We start from the raw sequence: 15,000 nt of genomic DNA on the forward strand, positions 1-15,000 counted from the left end.
TTCGCACCACAATGAGGGTACATTGTGGCTGTCTCAGTGCTAACCAAAAATTGGTTTTGGCATCTTCTGTCTGACACTCAACATGGATCAATGTAAGTGTCTGCAATTCTTCTCTCTCGTCAGACCCTTGTCCAAACCTCATTTGACTGACAGTGCGTCTGTGCAATGTATTTTGTCAAGCACTCACATCGACTTTCCCCATTTGAATGAAGACTTAATTTGTCTTCGTTTTAAATATCCTGTTACTCGCGGCCCAGTGAGCAGTCTGATAGAACGTCACGCTTCGTGCTGCGGGATGACCTGAATGGTGAACTTGTGTCTAAGCTTCAGGAGACTACCGATGGAAAGCCCGGTAGTCCTGCAGTGATTTCTCTCTGCGTGTGGCCACAGGTCAAGTTTGTGTGTGTGTGCGTATGCAAACCCGTGTTCATCTGACTAGAAATTATTCAACATCATTTCTTTGGGTTGCAATCATCTGCCACCGAGCCCTCACTCAGTATTACTGGAGTGTGGCAGCTTATATGTACAGTATCTTTCAAATTTAAACATCAGTTCAATTGGAACATCTCAATATGGAGATGGCATGTTCTCCTCGTGCTTGCGTAACTTTTCTGGTTACCCCTAATTATGGCCACATTCCAAAGACATATCTAACGTAACACTTTTTTATTGTCCATACGGTGTCGTCCAAAAAATACTTGAAGTGATTGATAAACTCCTCCGCCGGACATACCCAAATACTTTTTTTAGATCTTTAAAGGGGAACATTATCACAATTTCAGAAGGGTTAAAACCATTAAAAATCAGTTCCCAGTGGCTTATTTTATTTTTCAAAGTTTTTTTCATAATTTTACCCATTACGCAATATCCCTAAAAAAAGCTTCAAAGTGCCTGATTTTAACCATCGTTATATACACCCGTCCATTTTCCTGTGACGTCACACAGTGATGCCGATACAAACAAACATGGCGGAAAGAACAGCAAGATATAGCGACATTAGCTCGGATTCAAACTCGGATTTCAGCGGCTTAAGCGATTCAACAGATTACGCATGTATTGACACGGATGGTTGTAGTGTGGAGGCAGGTAGCGAAAACGAAATTGAAGAAGAAACTGAAGCTATTGAGCCATATCGGTTTGAACCGTATGCAAGCGAAACCGACGAAAACGACACGACAGCCAGCGACACGGGAGAAAGCGAGGACGAATTTGGCGATCGCCTTCTAACCAACGATTGGTATGTGTTTGTTTGGCATTAAAGTAAACTAACAACTATGAACTAGGTTTACAGCATATGAAATACATTTGGCAACAACATGCACTTTGAGAGTACAGACAGCCCAGTTTTCATCAATTAATATATTCTGTAGACATACCCTCATCCGCTCTCTTTTTCTGGGGGTCTGGCGGCAGATTTCTTTGACTTTATCATTGGAAATGCATCTGCTTTGAGTGTCGCAGGATATCCACACATTCTTGCCATCTCTGTCGTAGCATAACTTTCGTCGGTAAAGTGTGCGGAACAAACGTCCAATTTCTTGCCACTTTTGCATCTTTGGGCCACTGGTGCAACTTGAATCCGTCCCTGTTCGTGATGTTACACCCTCCGACAACACACCGACGAGGCATGATGTCTCCAAGGTACGGAAAACAGTCGAAAAAACGAAAAATAACAGAGCTGATTTGACTCGGTGTTTGTAATGTGTTTGAGAAAATGGCGGATTGCTTCCCGATGTGACGTCACATTGTGACATCATCGCTCCGAGAGCAAATAATAGAAAGGCGTTTAATTCGCCAAAATTCACCCATTTAGAGTTCGGAAATCGGTAAAAAAAATATATGGTCTTTTTTCTGCAACATCAAGGTATATATTGACGCTTACATAGGTCTGGTGATAATGTTCCCCTTTAAGATGGAAACTGTAGCTGCCATTATGATGCGCAGTGATGTTTTCAAATGACTGTATGTCTTGAACTATGCAAAGTATTTCAATGATTTGAATCCGCGCTTTTGCATGATATACTAGTTACTATGGTAATCTACGTCAAGCAGCTCAGTTGAGGCACCAAGCAGTGTGGGTGGGGAGCGTTTCCACAGAGTGTTTTCCAGAGCGGCCAGCCTGAAATGCGGGAGTCAGGGACAGACACGGAAGGAGATTTGTACAACAAATCAAGCAGTGGTTCTTAACCTGGGTTCGATCGAACCCTAGGGGTTCGGTGAGTCGGCCTCAGGGGTTCGGCAGAGCCTCTGCCGCGGAGGTCAAGACACACCTGACTCATCGTGTAAATAAAAACTTCTCCCTATTGGCGTATTATGGATACCCCCGGACAATGTTCCCTCTAATTTTCCATCTGATTTGCAGGTATGTAATTTGTTGTGAGTTCATGACTGTGCTGGTTTTGTTCTTTGAACAAGGTGATGTTCATGCACGGTTCATTTTGTGCACCAGTAAAAAAACATATAACTTTGTCTTGAATTGGAAACATTTTATTTATTTTTTTTTCACTAAAGAAGGGTTCGGTGAATGTGCATATGAAACTGGTGGGGTTCGGTACCTCCAACAAGATTAAGAACCACTGTTCTAAAGGCCGACTGAAACCCACTACTACCGACCACGCAGTCTGATAGTTTATATATCAATGATGAAATCTTAACATTGCAACACATGCCAATACGGCCGGGTTAACTTATAAAGTGCAATTTTAAATTTCCTGCGAAACTTCCGGTTGAAAACGTCTAGGTATGATGACGTATGCGCGTAACGTCGATGGTTGAAACGGAAATATTGGGACACCATCGTATCCAATACAAAAAGCTCAGTTTTCATCGCAAAATTCCACAGTATTCTGGACATCTGTGTTGGTGAATCTTTTGCAATTTGTTTAATGAACAATGGAGACTGCAAAGAAGAAAGCTGTAGATGCGATCGGTGTATTAGCGTCTGGTTACAGCAACACAACCAGGAGGACTTTGACTTGGATAGCAGACGCGCTATCCGACGCTAGCCGTCGATCGCTGGAACACAGGTGAGCTTCGGTGTTGATGAGCAGATGAGGGTTGGCGTAGGTGGAGAGCTAATGTTTTTATCATAGCTCTGTCGAGGTCCGTAGCTAAGTTAGATTCAATGGCGTCTTTAGCAACAGCATTGTTAAGCTTCGCCAGGCTGGAAAGCATTAACCGTGTAGTTACAGGTCCATGGTTTAATAGTATTGTTGATTTTCTGTCTATCCTTCCAGTCAGGGGTTTATTTCTTTTGTTTCTATCTGCAGTTAAGCCCGATGCTATCACGTTAGCTCCGTAGCTAAAGTGCTTCACCGATGTATTGTCGTGGAGATAAAAGTCACTGTGAATGTCCATTTCGCGTTCTCGACTCTCATTTTCAAGAGGATATAGCAGAGGTGTGGACTCGAGTCACATGACTTGGACTCGAGTCAGACTCGAGTCATGAATTTGATGACTTTAGACTCGACTTGACAAAATGTAAAAAGACTTGCAACTCGACTTAGACTTTAACATCAATGACTTGTGACTTCACTTGGACTTGAGCCTTTTGAATTGACATGACTTGACATGACTTGCTACTTTCCCCAAAACCCAAAGATGAAAAAGTTATTCGGGAGCGCTCCGTATTTTTCATTGTGTACTTGTCTATCAGCGTTGCGTGTGTCAGCTGGTGTGGTCTCAGTACAACAGCCAATCAAATTAGATCTACTTTGTTTTCATCACACAGCATTCATCCAATCAAATTGCAGCACAACCAACGAAGAAGACATGTCCAAACCACACGCCAGTGAACAAAAAATGATACCTAAAATAATTTTGTTTGGGTATAAAAATTACGAGGTGGTCAACACAAAACGGTTTGCAGTATGCAACACATGCGGTTCGGAAATTACTGATGGAGAGGCAACAACTTCCAACTTCGTCCAGCATTTGAAGTTGCACAAAGAACGGTAAGTTTTGAATGTAAGATCACGTTTATTGGCTAAGTAACGTGACTTTTATTTGCTGTGTAGTTAAATCAGTGAGGCTGTAAACTCACTGCTAACGTTATAACGTTATTGCAAACACGGGAATCTGTTGCAGTTCACTACCTTATTCATACTTTTTGTTCAGTGATTTTTTTTAAGCAGGGTTACGTTAGTCAATATATCACACGTAACGTTAGACGCGGCGGTCAGCAGCACCGCGTATTTTAGCCACCTAAAAAAAGACAAAAATAGTAAAATAAAGGTCAGTTAAAATGTATACTATATTATGAATATGTGTACCGTTTTAGCTAGCTTTCTGACATACTGTTGGTTGTTTACCTCAGTGGTCCCCAACCACCGGGCCGCGGCCCGGTACTGGTCCGTGGATCGATTGGTATCGGGCCGCACAAGAAATATATATATATTTTTTCTCTTTTTTTAATTAAATCAACATAAAAAACACAAGATACACTTACAAGTAGTGCACCAACCCAAAACAACTCTCTCTCCCCTTTTGTTCTGGGCATTGAACATGAAGACTCTTCCTTCACTGTTCCGAGTGGCCATGAGAGTCTTGGCAGTGCCTGCCTCCAGTGCTCCAGTGGAGCGAGTTTTCAGCCATGGTGGCATCATACTACGCCCGCATCGTGCACAAATGACTGACAGACTCCTGGCTAATTTGGTCTTTTGCAAATGCAATGCAGCATAGGGCCCTGACATATAAAAAGTACAACTTTTTTGTTATGTTCACGTATATGTCATGTTTTTTCAATGTTAACACTTTTGTACAAATAAGTACATGTGCACTTTATTTTTCAATGTGTTTGTTCTGTAAAGGAATGAGTTAATGTTTAAAATGACTGGTTAATAGTGCTATTATAAAGTGCAATGTCAGCACAATTTTCTTTCCTGCAATTTAAAATGCACTTGTTTTAATAAATAAATACAGCGTTTGAAAAGCATACACAATCTGTGTTAATATATTAGTCTGTGGTTAAAAGGACTTGAAAGGACTCGAAACTCAAAATGCAGGACTTAGGACTTGACTTGAGACTTTCCAGTCTTGACCTTGGACTTGACTCGGGGCTTGCCTGTCTTGACTCGGGACTTGACTCGGACTTGAGGGCAAAGACTTGAGACTTACTTGTGACTTGCAAAACAATGACTTGGTCCCACCTCTGGGATATAGTATCCGAGGCGGTTTAAAATACAAATCCGTGATCCACAATAGAAAAAGGAGAGAGTGTGGAATCCAATGAGCCCTTGTACCTAAGTTACGGTCAGAGCGAAAAAAGATGCGTCCTGCACTGCACTCTAATCCTCCACTCTCACGTTCCTCATCCACAAATCTTTCATCCTGGCTCAAATTAATGGGGTAATCGTCGCTCTCTCGGTCCCAATCGCTCTCGCTGCTGGTGTAAACAATGGGGAAATGTGAGGAGACTTTCAACTTGTGACGTCACGCTACTTCCGGTACAGGCAAGGCTTTTTTTTTATCAGCGACCAAAAGTTGCGAACTTTATCATCGTTGTTCTATACTAAATCTTTTCAGCAAAAATATGGCAATATCGCGAAATGATCAAGTATGACACATAGAATGGATCTGCTATCCCCGTTTAAATAAAAACATTTCATTTCAGTAGGCCTTTATGTTCTAAAGCTTAGTGATATATTAGATTGTAGGTGGGGTTTTTTTTACCCTTCGCGTTAATATTTCGCTGTGTTTGCGACGTTCATATGTTGTCAATATTCAGTGTTTTATCGTTCATAGTTAATATTGTAAATCCGACATTCTTTATTTTCATGTACATTCTGGGTGTCTCTTTCAGTAAAACAATTTAAAATTCCTTTCCGTTTTAAGGCGGTCTGTCATAACGTTCTAGCATTCGATCAGACATTATTGTGAGGTTTTGTATTAGTGTTCCTAAAAATAAATATAGACACCATTTTTGTTTCTTTAAATTTAGGCCCCCCAAGTCAAAATAATTGCCCAGGCCTGCCTTAGATCGTTATTCTGTGCTGGTTTTATCATGGTCACTTTTGGACATCGAGTTGCCATATAAATGGCGAGCAGCTATCCCCTGCTAGCTGCTTTTCATCTATCCACACCAGCAAAGGTTTTTGACCTGGTTTTGCACTGGTCTCTTCGTCCTTGCAAATATATTTTATACCTTTGGCAAAGTTAGCAAAACATATAAACGTCATTATTTAGAATGGTTGAAATTGTGGATGTGTTCTTTCCGGATTTGCGAGCCGTACTCCATATTCCTTGTAAATAGTATTGTTTAAGTCCACAGCAAATCCTTCCTTCTTTCCATGCTGGTTTGTTGGCTTTTTTTTACCCATATTGAGTAACAAAAATTGGTGAATGGTGAGAAAAAAACACTCTGAAGAACTGAAGAGTATCGTTAAGATTTTATTGGTACAATACCATTATTGATATTCCTCTTATAGGTACTATATACGTGAGTTCAATCCCGGCCTCTGGATCTTTCTGTGTGGAGTTTGCATGTTCTCCCTGTGACTGCGTGGGTTCCCTCCGGGTACTCCGGCTTCCTACCACCTCCAAAAACATGCACCTGGGGATAGGTTGATTGGCAACCCTAAATTGGCCCTAGTGTGTGAATGTGAGTGTGAATGTTGTCTGTCTATCTGTGTTGGCCCTGCGATGAGGTGGCGACTTGTCCAGGGTGTACCCTGCCTTCCGCCCGATTGTAGCTGAGATAGGCTCCAGCGCCCCCCGCAACCCCGAAGGGAATAAGCGGTAGAAAATGGATGGACGGATGGATTGTACTATATATAATTAGTTTGAAATGCATGTTTGAAAACATGCATTTTAATTAGCAATTATATTAGCACAAATTAGACCGTAACACTTGTTTTATTTATCTCCTTCATTGATGTGCATTTTTGACCAATAGACAATTAAACTTTAGCAACTAAACACATATTTACGCACCTATGCTTGAGAAGGAACAGGATGAAGAAAATCTTATATTTCCTGCCCCCTTCAACATAATAAGTAGTCTTACTTAATGGATAGCCCAGATTCACTAGCATACAAACCAACAAAAATACATCCAGATATAATGAAAAAAAAAAAAAAAAACACACACAAAAAAAAAAAAAAATGCAAAACTTCATGAAATACAAACCGAACAAAAAAGTTAAGTGAATTACATTTATATAGCGCTTTTTCTCAAGTGACTCAAAGCGCTTTACATTGTGAAACCCAATATCTAAGTTACATTTAAACCAGTGTGGGTGGCACTGGGAGCAGTTGGGTAAAGTGTCTTGCCCAAGGACACAACGGCAGTGACTAAGATGGCGGAAGCGGGGATCGGACCTGCAACCCTCAAGTTGCTGGCACGGCCGCTCTACCAACTGAGCTATACCGTCCCAAAAAGTAATACACACCTCACGGGATGATACAAAACAATTACAAATGCCTCCATCATGATGTGCTTTAACATCTCAGAGCAGGAAAGTATTTCATCAACACATCAACACCTGTTTTTTTTAAAGTCTTAAACAAGTCAAATATGTGTGCAGTGTAAGGTGAAATGCAGTTATGTCTTCTTCTTGTAAGCTTCATCACTGTGTTTCAGCTAGAAATAATATTTATATATGGTACGTTTCAGAGACAGTATTGTACTGAAAATTATACATTAGTATCGCGGTACTACTCTAATACCGGTAGGTGAGGCGGGGCCTCACCTGCCATCATGGAAAGAAAAAAAAATGTAAAAAGAAAAAAAATGAATTAAATTGTTATATGTATCCAGTGATTATACTATAAAGTTATTTTCCATTTAACTTCACCAGTTTTAGATTATTTTTATTCAAAATCGCTGAATTTTCCCATTTGCCGTTCAAATACTGAGAAGAGACGGTGCGGTGAACAGCAGCCAGTTGAGGCACGTCACTCAGTGCCTCAACATGGATTCCGGACTCGGCTAACTGCTGGCCTGCTGTGCAGTGAGACTGTATTGCTATATGAATTATATTATACATTTCCATAGTTTAGTTAGCTGAGGTATATAATGTACAGTGTATTTTGTCAACAACTGTATGTGTGTAACGTATTTCCTGTGCTGAGCGATCATAAAACGGCTGCAAAAGACGCACTGGCTGAGGCTCCAGTAATCCCGCCTCCTGCACCCCCGCCGTAGAATTGTTATATCAACTAAAGCCCACACTTAAACTTTCCACGTGCAAGATTGAATCTATTTAAAAAAGTTATTTCATAAGAAGCCAAAAAGTGCAAAAACAATAATGTTTGTGTTGGAGGAGTTGTGAATGACTGCAGGGCCACAACATTAGGTACACATGCAGACTGCAGGTGTACCTAATTCACAACTCCTCCAACACGAAAATTATTGTTTTTGCACTTTTTGGCTTCTTATTAAATAACTTTTGTAACCTATTTTCATGGACTTTCCTCTTTGTGATGTTAAGTTCCTGTTATGCGCTGTTATACAGTATATGCCTTGAGCTCTTATTTTGAAGGCGCTAAGAGCGGAAGTGATGACACGGAGTGGAGCGGAAGTTTTTGAAAGAAGGTAAATAAGGTGGTCCTCGTGTAAACTGGAGCCTCCGTGTTTTTTATTTTGTAGTTTCATACAGTATAGGCGACATTTATAAACCCTCGGTTACACTTTTTTAAATAGATTCAATCTTGCACGTGGAAAGTTTAAGTGAGGGCTTTAGTTGCGGCGCATGGACTTAATTTATAAGTAAAGGTAAGACCATAATAACATTTTTTTTATTAAATGTGCTTTTTTGTGTGCTACAGTTTGTATGTGTAAAGTTAAAGTTAAGTTAAAGTACCAATGATTGTCACACACACACTACGTGTAATGAAATTTGTCGTCTGTATTCGACCCATCCCCTTGTTCACCCCCTGAGAGGTGAGGGGAGCAGTGGGCAGCAGCGGCGCCGCGCCCGGGAATCATTTTTGGTGATTTAACCCCCAATTCCAACCCTTGATGCTGAGTGCCAAGCAGGGAAGAATGCTGGTATGAGCTTTTAAACATAACCCGTTAACTGCTGCCAATCAAATGGTGAATAAGATACTCTTTAGGGTTCATATGTTTGTAAATCTGACTGTGATGAAGTCAGTGCCTCACCAGCCATGAACCTCACCGCACGTCACTGGTACAACCTTAGTTTGCACACAGGCATCAAAAAAATTAACTAAAATCGATCGAATGTAGCTGGCGTGATGTTCAAATGCCAGGTGAATGAGAAATGGTGGATATAAATAGTTGATACTTACTACATGATACTTCATCAGACGTGTCACCGCAGTCATCCTCCCTGTCGCAGAGCCAAGCTTGGGGTATACATCGCCCATTCTGGCACGAGAACTGGTCAGTCTGACAGGACTGGGCTGCGAGAGAGGAAGAAAACTGCACTTAATTAAATTCCAACCCGCATAAGTCAATGTGGGATGCTACGAACAACCCTAATGATCACTACATCACTGCGGTGTCAATGTCTGCCTTGTGCTTTATCGCTCCATCACTCAGTGCAGCTCAGAAGGTCTGAGAGCCTTGGGAAATGTGCCACTTGATGGGCTGACAGTTACATGCTGCACAGCACTGGTGGGCACCCGGACCCGTATATTCCGTTGTTGCGGAATACACGCGTCAATCTAATGATGAGGTGGCATTCATCACCTTCTAGTTAATGCGTGTTGATGGATCCTCCAAGGATTAGAAGCTCCACGGAGACACCACTCAGGGAGATAATGTTATACACTAAGTATTTCTGACGTACAGCTGCCACTCTGCAGTGTGACGAATCTATTATTGCATCAGTTCTGGGGGTAAATCCGTTTAAACTGTCATTACATACTAAACATGTTCTGATTCTTTTTAACTTCATAATGAGGAGTGCCAGTAAAAAAATAGATTCAGTTTTGAATCGTGATTCCTATTGCGCTGCGAAAACTGAAATCTAAGTAAGATTAAATATCTCAAATAAAGGTGATATTTGCTTACTTTCTGTCTGATAAGATAATTCTTCTCACTAAGCAGATTTTATGTTAGAGTGTTTTACTTGTTTTAAAGGGGAACATTATCACAATCTCAGAATGGTTAAAACCATTAAAAATCAGTTCCCAGTGGCTTATTATATTTTTCTAAGTTTTTTTCAAAGTTTTACCCATCACGCAATATCCCTAAAAAAAAGCTTCAAAGTGCCTGATTTTAACCATCGTTATAAACACCCGTCCATTTTCCTGTGACGTCACATAGTGAAGCCAACACAAACAAACATGGCGGAAATAACAGCAAGCTATAGCGACATTAGCTCGGATTCGGACTCAGATTTCAGCGGCTTAAGCGATTCAACAGATTACGAATGTATTGAAACGGATGGTTGTAGTGTGGAGGCAGGTAGCGAAAACGAAATTGAAGAAGAAACTGAAGCTATTGAGCCATATCGGTTTGAACCGTATGCAAGCGAAACCGACGAAAAAGACACGACAGCCAGCGACACGGGAGAAAGCGAGGACGAATTCAGCGATCGCCTTCTAACCAACGATTGGTATGTGTTTGTTTGGCATTAAACGAAACTAACAACTATGAACTAGGTTTACAGCATATGAAATACATTTGGCAACAACATGCACTTTGAGAGTGAAGACAGCCCAATTTTCATCAATTAATATATTCTGTAGACATACCCTCATCCGCGCTCTTTTCCTGAAAGCTGATCTGTCCAGTTTTGGAGTTGATGTCAGCAGGCCAGGGAAGCTAGGGTCGATAGGGGGTTTAGCTCGCTCATCTGCGAGAACAAACTGCCGCCATTGCTTGCCGTGCTACCGAGGTCCTTTGTCCCTGAATTGCTCACACACTCCGGCAGATTCAATGGGGGTCTGGCGGCAGATTTCTTTGACTTTATCGTTGGAAATGCATCTGCTTTGAGTGTCGCAGGATATCCACACATTCTTGCCATCTCTGTCGTAGCATAGCTTTCGTCGGTAAAGTGTGCGGAACAAACATCCAATTTCTTGCCACTTTCGCATCTTTGGGCCACTGGTGCAACTTGAATCCGTCCCTGTTCGTGTTGTTACACCCTCCGACAACACACCGACGAGGCATGATGTCTCCAAGGTACGGAAAACAGTCGAAAAAACGGAAAATAACAAAGCTGATTTTACTCGGTGTTTGAGAAAATGGCGGATTGCTTCCCGATGTGACGCCACGTTGTGACGTCACCGCTCCGAGAGCGAATATTAGAAAGGCGTTTAATTCGCCAAAATTCACCCATTTAGAGTTCGGAAATCGGTTGAAAAAATATATGGTCTTTTTTCTGCAACATCAAGGTATATATTGACGCTTACATAGGTCTGGTGATAATGTTCCCCTTTAAGTGTTTTGGTCCTAAATGATCTCAGTAAGATATTACAGCTTGTTGCTGAGATTTTATGACCTATATTGAGTAAAACATCACCTGATGCAAAGCTGTGTCATCAACACTCACAAGTATAAAACTCCTTTTTCAAAGTAATAATTTCTTATTTCAAGCATGAAATCAAAAATCATGACTTTGACACAGCTGTGTCTCATAATTAAAACAGATGACAGCCAAATGGACTTTGCTGTTTTATTTTCAATGAAACAATAGAAAAGATGTACTCTTATAGTAGTACAGTTGGCACAGTACACTAAACTGACAGTTAATATTTAAACATTTGACATTTCAAACAATTTTGAACAGAAATAGTTCATCCACATTCAGATAAATTCTTCAAAATTACAATAAAAAAAAAAATTGACCGGGGGCCGGGCTGTAAATATATATATATATATATATATACACACACACACACACACACACACACACACACACACACACACACACACACACACACCGGTCAGCGCTTGAAAATTTGTCCCGCGGACCGGGGTGGGGGGATTTTTTTTTTTTTTTTTTTTTTAATAAAGAAATACAATCATGTGTGCTTACGGACTGTATACCTGCAGACTGTATTAATATACTTGATATATAGTGTATATATTGTGTTTTTATGTTGATTTAATAAAAAATTGAAAACATTTTTTTTTTTTTTTTTTTTCCTTCTGCGGTCCGGTGGTTGGGGACCACTGTTTTAGACCATATGATTTGCCTGAGCGGCTAGTAGACCCCGAGAGTAACAAGCGGTTGCCTTGTTGCCTTTCCATTAAAAACAATAAATTAGTTTTTAGTATAGGTTTACTGGTTTCACTGAATTGAACCGAAATTCAGTGCAAAAAATATTGAGAAAGACCCATGTCTGGGAACTGCAAACGTGACACCTCATTGGCTGGTTCTGAGACCGATTGATTGCTTCAGCCTTAATTCACTGGAAGTTCGTCTTGAGTTTTGAAACTAAGAATAATTCTGCACTGAATTGTTCTGCATTTTACATTTATTAATGCCAGATGGGCGGGACAAAGGTGAGCATTTATCCAAAGATAATCATGGTAATAATAACTGGCATTATAATTTAGTTTGGTGTATTGTTTTTTTGGTTTTAGGCCTTGGTTTCCTAATTTTTGGTTTTGGACAATAATTTTCATTTCTATGCAAACTAGTGTTGTCCCGATACCAATATTTTGGTACCGATACCGGTACCAAAATTATTTCGATACTTTTCGGTACTTTTCTAAATAAAGTGGACTACAAAAAATTGCACTATTGGCTTTATTTTAACAAAAAATCTTAGTGTACATGTACAAGCTTGTCGGCATGAAATAGTGAACATACAAGACAACTTGTCTTTTTAGTAGTAAGTAAACAAACAAAGGCTCCTAATTTAGTCTGCTGACGTATGCAGTAACATATTGTGTCATTGGGAACCAATACTTTTCAGAGGCGGTAAAGTACCGAATATGACTCATTAGTATCGCGGTACTATACTAATACCGATATACCGTACTACTAATACTGGTATACCGTACAACCCTAATGCATATGTATTTTATAAAGCCCTTGTGTTGGATCTGAAGTGGACCTAATGTTGTCAGTCCAATCATTCAAATCCAATCTTATATTTATTGCATGTCCTACAGTAGGGAAGATTCCTGGGTGGATCTCGCGCGAGAGGAAAAGGGAGGTTAATCATTTTGCAATGCAGTCTGCTGAAAGTGAAGGGAAGTGCCACTCTCCATAGCAACCAAAGCTGTGGTCAAAGTTGGAATTGTCATAAAACACATTTTAAGATATTCAACACTGTACTGCAATTTGGTGGCTGAAGTGGGTAGTGCAGCCCCACAATTCGTCACGCTTCATGTGTCAGGTGAACCGCAACGAATGGGGCTGTATGAATCCCCTTCTCATTGCAAGTATGTAAGTGATATCCCTACCTGAACATGTGACGTTTGCCTCATCCTCATTATCACCACAGTCATTTTTGCCATCGCAAAGCCACCTTTTTGGAATGCAGCGGTTGTTTTTGCATTTGAAGTGATCCGTTGAACACGAGTGATTGTCTGCAAAATAGAAGACAAGGCCCTAACACATGCTACAAATTGTGAAAAATAAGGAATGGGAAGACAGGAAATAATAAAAATCAATATCGTGTGTGGAGCATTATGCTTCCCGACAGCCTCCATGAAGAGATCATTTGTGTTAACCATGTGACAAATTGCAGCCATACATCACACATATGCGAGCTACTGACCATGTGAGTCAGGTTTTCTACAAGTGCTTTGCGTGGGGGCGTGCAGTGGAAATTAAGGAGTTGTGGTTAAGTACCAGTGGTACCAATGGTTGATTTATAGTAAGTGACATTACATTTGAGTAGTTATGACATGCATATAAGTGAACCTAAAGACACCAATTTAACAGTGCTCACAGCATATGTGGCTCTCCTCGTCGCTGCCATCCAGGCAGTCGTCGTCTCCATCGCACTTCCACCGAGCCTGAATGCAGCGTTGGTTCCGGCACTGAAACTCCTCACTTTTACATCGCTGAGGTTCTGAACCGCTGCCGGAGGTTTCTGGGAGAAAACAACGGTGCGGCAAAATTAACTGGCTCATTTCTAAGAAGAATTGGTTTGGTGGACATCATTGGCACAGCTCTAATGATGTGAAAACACACGTATAATAGTGGCATAACCTCATTCTAAACCACTGGGATTTGGAATGAATTATATGGAAACCCAATGGGGATGTTTTTCTCCTGCACTGGAAGAGATGCAGATTAGTTGGTCTTCTCCCCGTAGTGTGGAGGGATTACAGAGCACTGGGAAAAGATGATTTTAAGCCTCTTGCTTTGTCTGATTCATTATATCCTCCTACCTGTACAGGTGACATTGTTCTTCTCCAGAACCTGGTTGTCAGCGCAGGCACACACTCTGCCTCCTGGGATGGCAAGGCAGAGGGTACCACAGCCGCCATAATTCAAACTGCATGCATTGTCACCTGGAAAAAAAAAAAAAAAAGACCTAAATAAGTTGTACTCATTTAAAGCTTTTCCAAAGCCCACCGTACATTCTGCACCGTGTTGTTTTGTCGATTTGACTTAATATGTATGTAAATTATGTGAAAATGAAAGATTGTATTGATAACTCTTCAAAGGCCTACTGAAACCCACTACTACCGACCACGCAGTCTGATAGTTTGTATATCAATGATGAAATCTTAACATTGCAACACATGCCAATACGGCCGGGTTAGCTTACTAAAGTGCAATTTTAAATTTTGCGCAAAATATCCTGTTGAAAACGTCTCGGTATGATGACACGGATTGTAGAGGACATTTTGGGACAGCATGGTGGCCAGCTATTAAGTCGTCTGTTTTCATCGCAAAATTCCACAGTATTCTGGACATCTGTGTTGGTGAATCTTTTGCAATTTGTTCAATGAACAATGGAGACAGCAAAGCAGAAAGCTGTAGGTGGGAAGCGGTGTATTGCGGCAGGTGTTGTGCCGGATAACGCACCCCCGCCGTAGAATGCATACCTCGACTGATGTGCCGGATAACACAGCCGGTGTTTCATTGTTTACATTCCCGGAAGATGACAGTCGAGCTTTAC

The 15,000-nt window shown here is 40.8% G+C and overlaps 1 protein-coding gene across 2 annotated transcripts in view; it reads right to left on the minus strand.

The window, feature by feature from the left end:
- The window catches only part of lrp1bb (low density lipoprotein receptor-related protein 1Bb), a 1,021,613-nt gene that overhangs the window by 484,799 nt on the left and 521,814 nt on the right, over nucleotides 1-15,000 (minus strand). For both annotated transcript variants that reach the window (XM_072912020.1, XM_061926507.1), the window contains 4 exons: nucleotides 14,264-14,386; nucleotides 13,819-13,962; nucleotides 13,328-13,453; nucleotides 9,250-9,363 (listed from right to left, as the gene is read on the minus strand). In XM_072912020.1, coding sequence (XP_072768121.1) covers nucleotides 9,250-9,363; nucleotides 13,328-13,453; nucleotides 13,819-13,962; nucleotides 14,264-14,386 — 507 coding nt within the window. The remainder of the gene's footprint in view (nucleotides 1-9,249; nucleotides 9,364-13,327; nucleotides 13,454-13,818; nucleotides 13,963-14,263; nucleotides 14,387-15,000) is intronic.

Source organism: Nerophis lumbriciformis, linkage group LG31, assembly GCF_033978685.3.
Source record: "Nerophis lumbriciformis linkage group LG31, RoL_Nlum_v2.1, whole genome shotgun sequence".
Classification (NCBI taxonomy): domain Eukaryota; kingdom Metazoa; phylum Chordata; class Actinopteri; order Syngnathiformes; family Syngnathidae; genus Nerophis; species Nerophis lumbriciformis.